The sequence below is a fragment of the Ahaetulla prasina genome, chromosome 2 (assembly GCF_028640845.1).
Source record: "Ahaetulla prasina isolate Xishuangbanna chromosome 2, ASM2864084v1, whole genome shotgun sequence".
NCBI lineage: Eukaryota > Metazoa > Chordata > Lepidosauria > Squamata > Colubridae > Ahaetulla > Ahaetulla prasina.
Window position 1 is genome coordinate 225,865,553 of NC_080540.1, and position 12,990 is coordinate 225,878,542.

Consider the following 12,990-nt stretch of genomic DNA (forward strand, 5'->3'; position numbering starts at 1 on the left):
TAATATTTCATTGGTTTGTTGAATATAAACGGAACAAGACGGAGAACATTTTTTAAATACAATCCTACAGAATACTTAAGATAGAACGAACTGCTTACGAACTGCTCAGTGACTGTAATAAAGATTATCATAATCATAATCTTTTGTGTTTATTTAATCAATTTGCTTTATGGATCGCAAAAATGAGTGTTTTAATTTGATAATCATATGTTCAGTAAAATGTGTGCAGCCTAATGGAATGAATTGCAAGATTTTTATTATTATTATTATTATTATTATTATTATTATTATTATTATTATTATTATTATTATTATTATTATTTATTAGATTTCTATACCGCCCTTCTCCCGAAGGACTCAGGGCGGTGTGCAGCCAGAATAAAAACCCAAACAATACAATATACAATTAAAACAAAATTTAAAAACTTATTATACAATTGGCCGAAAACTTTAAAACATTTAAAATTCTAAAAACCCATTAAAATTCATATAAAATTTAGAAATATAAAATATAAATTTAAAAATACAACAAAATTTAAGCCATTTATACAATGTAACCCCCATTTTCCAGTTCTGGAAATTCTGCAGCTTGCTTCTTCCTTATGGGACTATAGAACTCTAATATTCAGTCTTTGTGAAAGACTGGACAGGAACAAAAGTAGAAGATAAAATATTATCAGCTGTATAAAAATGGACAGAAACAGCCATAGAAATGCTCAGGAACTACAGAATAAGGATAATCTTTCTCTAGGTATTTACAAAATGTGTACAGCAATTTTGCATCCATAGAAAGGATGCCTGTCCCCATAATTTGTTCAAAAATGTTGATTCAGGTGATGTGATATGTCTTCATATCTATGTCTTCTATACATGGAAGGGAAAGCTAATAGACTAAAGAATTGAGTCAATGGAGGGAATACATAGCAAATTAGTATGTATTAGATGTGAATAGTAGGAAGAAAATTCCTGTTTGTATCCTTCCAAAAAGTAAGGCAGAGTTACGAATCAGATACTATGATTAAAGGATTAGCTCTGTAAAATCATCTTTTGACAGGGTAAAAAATAAATACTGATCCTATTTAGTTAACACTTGAAGACATAAACTCATAGTCATATAATAACTCATATAATGGCAAGTTGCATTACCGACATCCCAAATTATAAAGTGCACCATGGAGTCCCAATTTTTTATTTCACTTACGTGAACATGTCACATCTCCATCGTGTGTATGGACTGTTGCTTTCTAGGATGGATATTTGTTCAATTTGCATTCACATTTCTTCATGCAGTTATGTGTAAGTGTTTGTGCATATGTATCCAGGAAAAATGGCAGGAAAGAAAAAAAATACTACCAGCAACAAGCTGGATGGACTCAATTGGACTCAAGCATCAATGGGCACACCATTGCAAAATCGAAGGGTTGGTTGGGGGTAGATTATCCTGCAAAAAGAGTAGCTCACTAAGAGTAAATGCATACTGATAATTTATGGCATATAAACAGAGAGAGAAAGAGAGATTAAGAAAATCATTAGCTGAAAATCCATTATCATAGCAAAAGTGTTTGCTTTCCTCCTTTATTTGTACAGTTCAAAAAACGCATCTACAGTACAACTGTTTATATAATCCCCTAATAGATTTCTTGTAAGAAAAAAGAGGAAAGAGTAATTGTAACATTTATTCTTCATTTTATTTTAATTATTGACATGGACTGGTTTGAAGCAAACATGGCAAAATCCTCCTTTCATTTTCTTCCCATTTAAGATAAACAGTAATAACTTGAAATCATTATTTTAATCTGAACATTCCAAGATTTTATCCCATCAGATTGTAAAATGTGTTTTCAGTTAATTAATATTTTGCATTATTAGCCATGTTGTCATACAGTTAGGCCAGGAGCCTGATACAATAATTTTGAAGAGCTACCCAACATCCAATAATGCTAATCTTTTAATGGGTAGTAGAAAAAATGCTTTCTCAAAATACTTTCAAAGCACAATCTGTGTATCATCTTTTAACTAAATGTAGTTCTTCTGCTATCAGCTGTATTTGCATTATGCTTTAAAAAATTATTTTCAATTATCTCCGTTGATAAAGGTCTCCTAGTTTTTCATTATCTACTCCTACTCAAAAACTGAGGATCTTCAAATCACATTCAGAATTTCAGTTACAATTATTATTTGGCTTAGCAGAAAATAGTCACCTTGCAAGAATGTGATTTACATGTTCAGTTTATATATGGAACTTGTATACATAAGCTATATTCCGTCCACAGTTTAGCGTTCAATTAAATTTTGCTTTTTTGTTTTTCTTTCTTCTCTCTCTCTCTCTCTTTCTTCCTTCTTCTTTCTTTCTTTCTTTCTTTCTTTCTTTCTTTCTTTCTTTCTTTCTTTCTTTCTTTCTTTCTTTCTAGTGCGGGTGTTGGAAGAACTGGAGTGTTCATAACCCTAAGCATTGTGTTGGAACGAATGAGATATGAAGGTGTTGTAGATATTTTCCAGACTGTCAAAATGTTAAGGACGCAGCGGCCAGCCATGGTACAAACAGAGGTGAGAAATACAGTTTTCTACATGCACATACATACATCTGTATATACGTGAATATAGTAATGATCAAATATTTATCTTAATTTCCTATTTGTTATTTATATTTTGTAACGTAAGCCAATATAGAAGCCTACAAATAGACTATTTTCATTCTTTCATTGAAGGATGCTTTAAGCAACGAAGACTTTCCTTGAAATATAAGGCAGGATGAGAAGAGCAGAATAGTAGCACATCTTTATTTAGTTCCTGATTGGGGACTAAAAGCTTAGCAACTGGAGGTGGTTTCACTATCACCCAGTTGTCCACTGCAAATTCCCAGGAACTAGTGGTTAAGATACCAGGCTAGAAAGCAGGACACCATGAGTTCTAATCCTGCCTTAGCCATGGAAGCCAGCTGGGTGACCAGTCACACTCTCTCAGCCCAACTTACCTCACAGGGTGGTTGTTTTGGGGAAATTAAGAGGACGAAGAAATATTAGATATGTTTACCGTTTTGAGTTGTTTATAAAAATAATAAGGCATTATATAAATTAAATAAATAAATCTGATTGAAGGTTGAATAAACTGATGCAATTTTTCTGAACCTCCCATCTTGAGCCAAATAGCTGCAGAGGATTGGGTCCACACATTCCATGTGTGATGGAAATCCCTGCATTGTCCAAATTCCTGATTATTTGAAAGATTCTGTTCACCCCGGAGACACAAAATGACAAGGGCCTGCATTTTTTATTTCGAGTAAGACCATAAATGTTCTGGGGTTTAAAACAAGCCCCCCCCCTCCCCAATCCTTGCCCTCTAGACTCACCATAGAATTCCTTTCTCTTAACTCACACCTTGTTTTCACAATAACAGCCGAAAGATCCTCTCCCTTATTTTACTTTGGATTCAGCAAAAATCTGGTGCTACAGCTTAGGGCAAGAAGGAGAAGAAAAGGAGGCTGTAGATCTTACAATCAGTAAAATGAAGAAGTACCACAATGCTAAGGGACGAGAATGTTTCCCTCTTTATTATCTTGTTATATATCTTATTGCCTTATGTTGTTTCGGGACAAAGATGTTTATAAGGTATTAATTAAAGTTATTGAGTTGGATAATTTAGAATTTTAAATATAAAGAAAAAAACTGTTAATTACACTTAAGGAAATCACTGTTACAAGCATCAAATTATTAGACTTCTTCATACAAGATTAAATATAATATTAAGAAAAAATACTACTGATTACATCGAAGTAATTTTTATGGAATAGTCATGAGCTAGTTACCTAGTACTGAGGTCTTCGTTAAATAATTAATGTGAGAAAGACAATAGATAGATAGATAGATAGATAGAGAGAGAGAGAGAGAGAGAGAGAGAGAGAGAGAGGAAAAAAATGTATCAAAGGTTAGGGTTAGGGTTGTCTGAAAGTCAATCTAGCACAATATTCTCTTTCAGGAGCATAAGGATGAAACAAGATGCATAGGGCAGGATGTTCTGAAGTAGTCTTCCTACTGCTGCTTTTTGTGTTTTCTGCAATTAAGATTACACCAAAAAGTGCTGGAGGGCCTGGCTTTGAGCTAGTCTACTAAAAAAAACCATGGATCACTTGCTGGAGGGGTGACTTAAGGCACCAGTTGGACATTCTACTTGTGACATTCTACACATACAACCTGATACCAGACCTTCTTGAACCAAAGGGCTGTGTATTAGATGTCCTGTCGTGTCCCACTCCTCCGCTGACGGCCGGGTCAGGAAAACCGAATCAGGCGTGCCTCTGCAGCTCTGCCCAAAGTCCTAGCAAAGTCCTCAGAGCAGGCAGGAGACCAGTAAGTGACTTCAGCAAGATAAGTTCGACTTTGCCTGACTCAGAGACTGCCAGAAAGCAGATCCTTTATATAGGCCATGGGGTGTGGCTCCATGACTCAGCACTCATTAAGGCCTGCCCCTCCCTTCCTTCTGTTGCCTCCGCCTATCCAGCCTTCTGATGCGAGGGTCACACCAATCAGCAGCTGTTGGGAATAAACCCTCCTCAGGCTCACATGCTGTGGAGGAGGGGGAGGGGTCTAGCTGCTCCGTTTGCCTGGGCATGGAGTCAGGGCTGGGGCCGGGAGATGCTCCTTCTTCTGCAGTTTGTGTGGGCATGGAGCCAGGACTTGGGCCGGGAGGCATACATTCCTCAGTGTTCGGGAGCAGGTAAGAAGGCCCCGGCTGCTCTGAGGGCGGGCAAGACACAACATGTCCAATCTCCCTTTCCACTCTGTAATTCCATAATTCAGATGCAGTTCTTTAGTGGCTACCACGAACATGAATGTTAAGCACATACATCACATTTATATGTATCCTGTTAGGGAGGTATAAATTCTGTGCCAAGGATAATTGCCACTCTGATTAGCTTTTAAACCAAAATTATCCTGATCCCCTATAAATCTGAAAAGGTAAGGGAACACAGAGCTTTGGTAAACACAGAAAGTGACCCCTTTTTTCTGTTCTCATAACCAGGATTTAAAAAATTGTCAATGTATCTTTGCTGAGCAAATATATTCATTTCAACCCAAATTTCTCTCTCTCTCTCTCTCTCTCTCTCTCTCTCTTTCTTTCATCTTTCTTTCCCAAGGATCAGTATCAGTTCTGCTATCGAGCTGCACTAGAATATCTGGGCAGCTTTGATCACTATGCAACGTAAAAACAAATGGAAAAACGCTGACCCATTCTGGATTGTTAACTACAGGCCCTTTAAGATCCAGAGAGCCTCTTCTGAGCCATACAGTGTGCTTGAGAAGTACTTAACTTTAAATTAAAGACCAATTAGTGGGAAATATTAACAGGAAAAAAAAAACTGCCGGGTGAACCAACAATTCAGTCATCAGTAAACTTAACCAGAAACATAATTAAAGAAACTTGACTGGGTTGAGGCACCGGAAGGATTTCAGTTTACAGAGATCCCAAGATTCCGTTTTGATTGAAATTGAATGAAAAGGAAGAGGACATTCCTTCCGAGGATGATCATCTCATTCAGGACCGCATGATAATGAACGATGCCAACGTTAGGTTTCTGCAATTCAGCGCCAGATGTTCATCAGGAGGCCCGTCCCGGCTCCTCCAGAACAAAATCACCTCTTGGTTCCAACATCCCCCCCCCTTCCCGCCATATTGCTCATCAGTAACCTTTGGTGTTGGGAGGGCAAAGGGCAAATGTTTGAAAAGAAAGTCCTTGATTTAGTTTTCTAGTATTGTAAAGATACTGCTGACCTGTGCTTCATTTTTAACTGTGCAAACTTTTTTTTCCTTTTTTTAAAAACAACAACAAAGGTTTATCATTCGATGAAGTAAATTCAAACAAAAATTGCATACCCGTTCAATTTTTTTGTTTGTTTCTGAATTGTAGTTTTTTTTATGCTGTAGAACTGTTATCTGTAATATCTCGCTGTAGAAATGTTAAATAATTTTGACAATTTGCACATTTTTGTGCAGCCCTATATTTATCTCCAGGACCACATTCTCATTTAGATCTTGCTTTTACATTTGATTTTTTTTCCCAATGAAATATAAATCAGTTAATCTACATATGGGAGATTTTGTTTTTATTTCTTTTGGAATCAACAGGGAAGCGCAAGTATAAAGCTGCTACTAACACTCACAAGTTTCTCTTTCTATTATAAATATATGTATATCTCTCTCATTCTCTCTCTATCCATCTACAACAATAATACGTAGATAGACAGAAAGAAATGCACATAAATATAAATATATAAATATAAATATACATGTATCAGTTCTTCCATGACTTGGATTTGTTGAAGTAGTAGGGGGAAAATCCAAATTGATACATTCAGACCATACAATATTTCTACACATCTCTGCATTTCGAGGTTTGCTTTTGAGGGATTTGTGTTTCTTTTATCTTTTTGTTTTGCTTTCTTTTCAATTTCCTAGGGGAAATGAGGAATGCACATCAGTGATACTTGAAATTCAACCTTACCCAAATCTAACGGGTAGAAATCATGTGCACACACATCATTCATCACCCATGCACATTAAGGTTTGATCCGCAGTTACTAGAAGAAAAGGCCCATTAACTCAGTGGGACTTACTTCTAAATAAACCTGCTTAGGGATTGCATTGCATATCATGTTATAGCTCTCAGTGAGATTTCATATTTGGAAAATTTTAGTGCAACAGCATCCATAATAAGTATAGGAAGTAGGCATACGAAGGAGGTCAGTGCATATCCGTAACGGAAGGAAAATGCTATAATAGTTGTCAAGGGTTTTTAAAATGTATCCACTTATAAAATTGTCCACAGCATAGAATAAGATATTTGGAATGAGACGTATAATGGGGCAAAGCCAAACACACGTTGCCAGAATATTTTCTGGCATACAGCACCAGTTAGAAATGCTGTTTTCCAGTTTTAATTTTTGCATTTAGAGTGCCTTATATTTGATGCCTATTTTGATAGCATTGCTTCATTTTTATTTTTATTTTTTGTCTATGTTTGCTCCAACAGAAACTCTGTGATTTTTCATCAACCTTTTTTTTCCTCCAGTTAACACAGTCTCTTTTCAGGATGTGAAGTTTTTCTTAACAATATTCATTCCAAATTTTCCCCATTGATATTTTTAAAATCCATAACAGAGGGTAGTCAGGCACCCTGTAGGCACAGGCAAACTATTTCAAAAATGTCGCCAGCTGGCATTCATAACTATAATTTTATTTTGTTTTGTTTTATAGACATGCTGCTATTCTAAAAATATAATAAAATATGCTCCTAATACTTTAGGAATGGCAATTTGACTGGGTTTGGATCCCTACTCATGTACGTGAATTTTACTGGAGGCCATAACAGGTTCTTTTAACTCAAGCTGGGAGGGATCCTGAGGTCAACTGGATTGGACAAAGGACTTATGGTGGTATTGTCTAATGACAACTGAAGAAATGGATTGTGCCACTTGAACAGAAGCCATTGTTTCTTATATTGGGCTAGGTCTACCTGGTGCCATGTTTGATCAAAATATAGATCACAAAGAAATGTTTATAGATGTGTTTCCATAAAGAAAAGCAACCAAGAGTATACCTACATCAACATTTATTTTTCCATGTTTTCCACCATTACCAGAAATAAATATATTAAAAGACCAAACACTAGAAAGCATTCTATTTGAGCACTTTTATATATATATATATTTTAAGAAAATCAATTAAAAAGCGCAAAAAACAAAAAAAAATCCACATACATATGTATAATAGTTTTTAAATAAGCATTATAGAAGGCTACCTCAGAGTGAGATTCTTTAATTCTACATCAGAATCCAACATGAATGTGTGCACTGCATGTTTCCTTTTGATTTGTTTCTGTCAAAAATAAAAAAGGGCCAGGCTACATACTGAATTCACACATTGAATCAAAATGATGGCTCGACAGATTGACGTGCCATCCAGCGATACTGGAGAGGCACGGTTGCATAAACGCTTTGGGTGAATTGGCTTAAATTCAAGCACAAACCTGCAAGGGCCAAAGCAATAGAATATTCCCCCAAAGAGCAGGACCGCGTGATGTGGATCGGTTGGGTCTTGTAGAAACTGGGACGCTAAGGTGTTAGTAATCGTGGGTATAGCTGTCAGCAAGGTATGGCAGAAGGATGTGGCAGCTTAGGAAGCGATCAATCGTATGTGAGCAAGAGCAAGACCTCCTGGTCCAAGTCAGGGCACAATTGGCGCACAAGATGGATCTGTGTAAAGTTGCACCATCATCCCTGTAGAGGCCGTGTATCTAGGACAGGGGTGTCAAACTCACGGCCCGCGAGGCAGATGCATCACGCACTGACTACGCCCACCCCCGGTTTAGGGAAGGGGGGAAAAAGTTGCAATATGTCAGGTGACGAAAATGTGATGCCACAAGTTTGACACCCCTTGTCTAGGAGGACTCCAATTGTGCCCCAGCTCTATCTGTGGACATCTTGTCCAGACATGCCTTTTAAGGTGGCTGACTACAGATCAGGGCCAGCCTTTGTCCAACAATCATTTGTTTTGTAAAAGAAGTTCATAAGCTAAATCAGTAGGAAGAGCACGCATGACACCAAAAAGCCACCAAATAAATAGCCAGTCCTCTCCAAGCGACTATTCAGGAGTTGCTTCTAAAGAGATTTCTATCCAAATCATTGATGTGCATTCCATTTGGGTTTCTTTGCGGTGTGGTGATTTTTCTTCTTCTCTCATTTCCTTTTCCTTTTCTTTTTTTTTCAACGAGTCGGTCTCGTGAATCGTCATTCACCATAGTCGGCATTTTGTTTCCTCAGCATAATCAGTACGGTGCTATTATTTACCTATGTATGTGTAGTTATGTATAATTTTGTAATTAGTTAATGACGGAGAAATACACAAACTATATAAGAATTATTTGTACAGAACTTTTATTTTAGCTCTCTTTTTTAAAAAAAAAATGGTTTGCATGGTTAGCCGTTGGTGAGGATGGATGGGCAAAGGAGGGTGATCTGCACTTTCTATATCTTTGTACTATGCACTGCCCTATTGATTCTACACCCAATAGTATTATTACTTGAACCCATCTGTAAGAAAACCAATTATGAAACTCCACTTGTGTGTATGTAAATAACACAAAAACATGATAAAAGAGGGGGAAAGTTTGCAGGGACAACAATGAAACACAGATTTTCCCTCTTTTTTATTCCCCCCTCCTTCTGGTTTTAATCTTTTAATTTTTAAGAGCCCTGATACTCCAAAAGACTATCATCAGAGGGCTGAGGGTCCCGTCATCCATCTTGTTATGTGGCGTTGCCATTCAGGCTTGGAGTGTCTTTACAAAAATAATACAAGTTGTGTTCTCTGCTCTCGTTTTGGATGCCTAGACTGAAAAATTAAAACAAAAAAAAAACCTTGTAAAATGGCTTGTTAAAAAAAAATACAATTACCTCTAATCAGTAGTACGCGTAAATGTTTTACAGAATGAAAGGCGTGCTTTTTATTTTCTTACTTCGTTACCTTAGTGGCGAAAGAAAGTCTGTATGGAAATCAGTTCTTTGCTGACACAAGCTCCATTTGTTACAAATGAATTCTAATAAAAATGTCAGTGTTACGCAACTCCGGTTGTCTTTTCTCACACTTCTGCTTGTCAGAGTCCCTCGTTTTTTATTTCACCAGATACCACCGGACAGGGCTTGTCAATTTGTTGAAATTGCTAAAAAAATGAGGTGTTCGTTATTTATATTTGTGTTTTTGCATTTCTGACCAATGGCCAAAATAAATACTCTGTTTAAAAAATGACTAGGGACAGCCTGAGTTCACTAGCAAAGCAACCGCCATTTGAAAGGACAGCAATATCTTGAAGCAATTTTCTGGGCTGTGGAAGCACTAATGCTTTCATGACATTATCGTCCATGTATGGTCCCAAATTTGTTCATCAGTTTCTTATTCTTGCAGGCATAGCCTCTGGTAATAGGGAATATCTTTGATCTAAATTAGATAATATATCATTTCGCCAAAGCTTTGATTTACTTCCTCCTATAAGAAGGGGGAAAGCTTTCTTGACAGAGTTTTTATGTAGCAGCATAAAATGCGATGACTACAGTCCTGTGAAATACGGATTTTATGTTCATCTGCTACAGTGTTTGAAGCTGATTGCTTCAAAGGGGGACAGCCTTTAAACTGGCAAACACTAGTCCGATATTAGAACAGATGTACGGTTTTCTGTCACCCAGAATCTATAGGGATTAGACCAGCATATTAATATTGTTAAATAAATAAATTCCACACGTGTGTATGATCTGCATGTACAATCATAAATAAATGTTTAAGTTGCCTATCTACACACAACTGTAGAGGGGCTTTGCAAGGAATGGTTCAAGCTATAGGCTCTCAATGCAATAATGTTAGAGAGGTTCTTTATCACTTACTTGGTCAATAGGATGGGACATGCACCTAATCAGAAATAATGAAATGTGAGCAGCTGCATCAGAAATGCAGAAACCAATTTTTCTTAGCACAAATGCCTCAGGCTGTCAAGATATCTGTATTTTAGGAAACCAACCACCTCTGAAGAACGGCTGGAGAATCTTTGTCCAGAGCCTTTGTTCAGGTACTCCATGGAGTGTACACAGTGCTTGTTGTGTGTATTCAGTCCTTGAGTGTTGAAGCCTAATCAAAGCAGGTGCTGAAAATGCAAACAGCCTGCCTTGGTTCTGTCTTAAGTGATCTAACAGTATGATGTTTACTTCGCAGCTGAACAAAATATTGATTTGGGAACCTCAAACTCAGCATAGCAGTTGTATTTTTATTGTGCTTGTTATTCTCTGGAACCGCTCACAACGAAGGATATTTCTGCCACTATCACAGATTGGTTATCCTCATTCTGAAGCCCCTTTAGTTTTTACAACAGTGGGGGTGGGGGGGAAACCAATTAAAATGATTTATTTGGTGCTCTTTCCAGTGGCAAACTTATATATGTGGGGTGCGTGTTTGTATGTTAAGTAATTATATTGCCAAAGCAGAATATTTTTGGCATTCTGAAATAATGAATCTTGAGTAAAAGAATGGTTTTCTAACTATGTGTGTATAGACTGCTGTTTGAATAAATTTCCATTTAAGGAAGAGCTTGCATCTGTGATGATGTTAGTAATGGATAGAAATTGTTCCAACGGTCTCGCAACAATGAGTAAATATGTACAGAAACATCTGGTAACAGCTTTTCTTAGGAAAGCCTTAAAATGGGCAGTATAATGAGTAGAGATAATGATGTATCAAACCTATAAAAGGGTTATTTTTTAACCTATTGCTCTTGCTATCACTTGAATTTATTCAGCTGACTTATGTCAGCAAAATATCAGGAAAAGCCCTTTCATTATTACAGCAGAAAAAGCAGCAGGTAGGCGTACTTTACCAGGAAGTACAATATATGTGGCTCAGTGACTTTGCAACATAAATTGCTCCAGTCATTTGCATCTGTTACCATTTTTCCAAGTCATTAAGACCTCCATTGTTACTAACGTGTGTTAAATGTGCAAAATACTTTATCTCACCCATTTTCATAATTTCGTGGAGGTGTGCCCCTGGCTCCGTTTCCCCAAACCAAGATTAAAGCTGGTGGATATTGTTTATTTTTGCAAAGGTAGATCCTGTGGATTTGAATTGATAATCCCCATTGGGGGGCTCAAAACTCAATACAAGGAATACAGATACAGAGTTTTTCATAGCATACTGATTTTGACTGGAAAATAACAAGTAAACAAAAAACCCAGAACACTGAACACAACCTCTGGGATATAGATGATGCAGGGAGGTCCCCAGTTTGTCTTGCATTATCAGTAATAATAGCAATAGGAATAGCATTTAGACTTATATACCGCTTCACAGTGCTTTACAATCCTCTCCAAGGTGTGCCCCTTCCTTGACCGTGACGCCTTGCGCACAGTTACTCACGCCCTCGTCACTTCCCGCCTGGACTATTGCAATGCTCTCTACATGGGGCTCCCCTTGAAGAGCACCCGGAGGCTCCAGTTAGTCCAGAATGCGGCCGCGCGGGTGATAGAGGGAGCACCGCGTTGCTCCCATATAACACCTATCCTGCGCGGCCTGCACTGGCTACCGGTAGTCTTCCGGGTGCAATTCAAGGTCTTGGTTACCACCTTTAAAGCGCTCCATGGCTTAGGACCGATACCTTGAGACCGCCTTCTGCCGATTGCCTCCCAACGACCTGTGCGCTCCCACAGAGTGGGCCTCCTCAGGGTGCCGTCGACCAAACAATGTAGGTTGGCGGCCCCCAGGGGGAGGGCCTTCTCTGTGGCGGCACCAGCTCTGTGGAACGAGCTTCCTCCAGGATTACGACAACTACCCGACCTCCGGACCTTCAGACGTGAACTGAAGACTCTATTGTTTCAGCGTGCAGGACTAGCCTAAGATAAAAGGTTTTAGCATATTTTAATGGGGTTTTTATAGGTTTTTACTGTTTTAGTGACCAGGCCATGATAATATTTAGTTTTAACTAGGTTTTAATGTTTATTTATTATACTGTTTTAATATGCCTGTGAACCACCCTGAGTCCTACGGGAGATGGTGCGGTATATAAGTTTGATTAATAAAATAAATAAATAAATACAGAGTAAGCATATTCCCCCCTACCCCCCAAATATCTGGGACCTCAAAAGTATGGAAAGCTGAGTCAACCTTGAGCCGATGAGAATCAATCTGCTGGCAGTCAGCAGAATTGGCCTGCAATACTGTATTCTAACCACTGTGCCACCACATAATAATGTGACATTATACTGAGGTGGTAGGGATATCAGAACTTTTATTTATTTATTTATTTATTAGATTTTTATACTGCCCTTCTCCCGAAGGACTCAGGCACAGCCAAGTAAAAACAACAAGCACATAGACAAAATTAAAAAGCATATTAAAAAACTGATTATAAAATGGCCAATTAAAATTAAAACTAAAGTAAAACAATCCTAAAACCTC

The 12,990-nt window shown here is 37.7% G+C and overlaps 1 protein-coding gene across 3 annotated transcripts in view; it reads left to right on the forward strand.

Moving 5' to 3' along the window:
- PTPRD (protein tyrosine phosphatase receptor type D) overlaps nt 1-11,050 on the forward strand; it is a 1,472,813-nt gene extending 1,461,763 nt beyond the window's left edge. For all 3 annotated transcript variants that reach the window (XM_058166456.1, XM_058166457.1, XM_058166458.1), the window contains 2 exons: nt 2,412-2,547; nt 5,135-11,050. In XM_058166456.1, the coding sequence (XP_058022439.1) occupies nt 2,412-2,547; nt 5,135-5,203 (205 nt within the window). In that variant the 3' untranslated portion in view covers nt 5,204-11,050. The remainder of the gene's footprint in view (nt 1-2,411; nt 2,548-5,134) is intronic.
- Nucleotides 11,051-12,990: the final 1,940 nt, after the last annotated feature.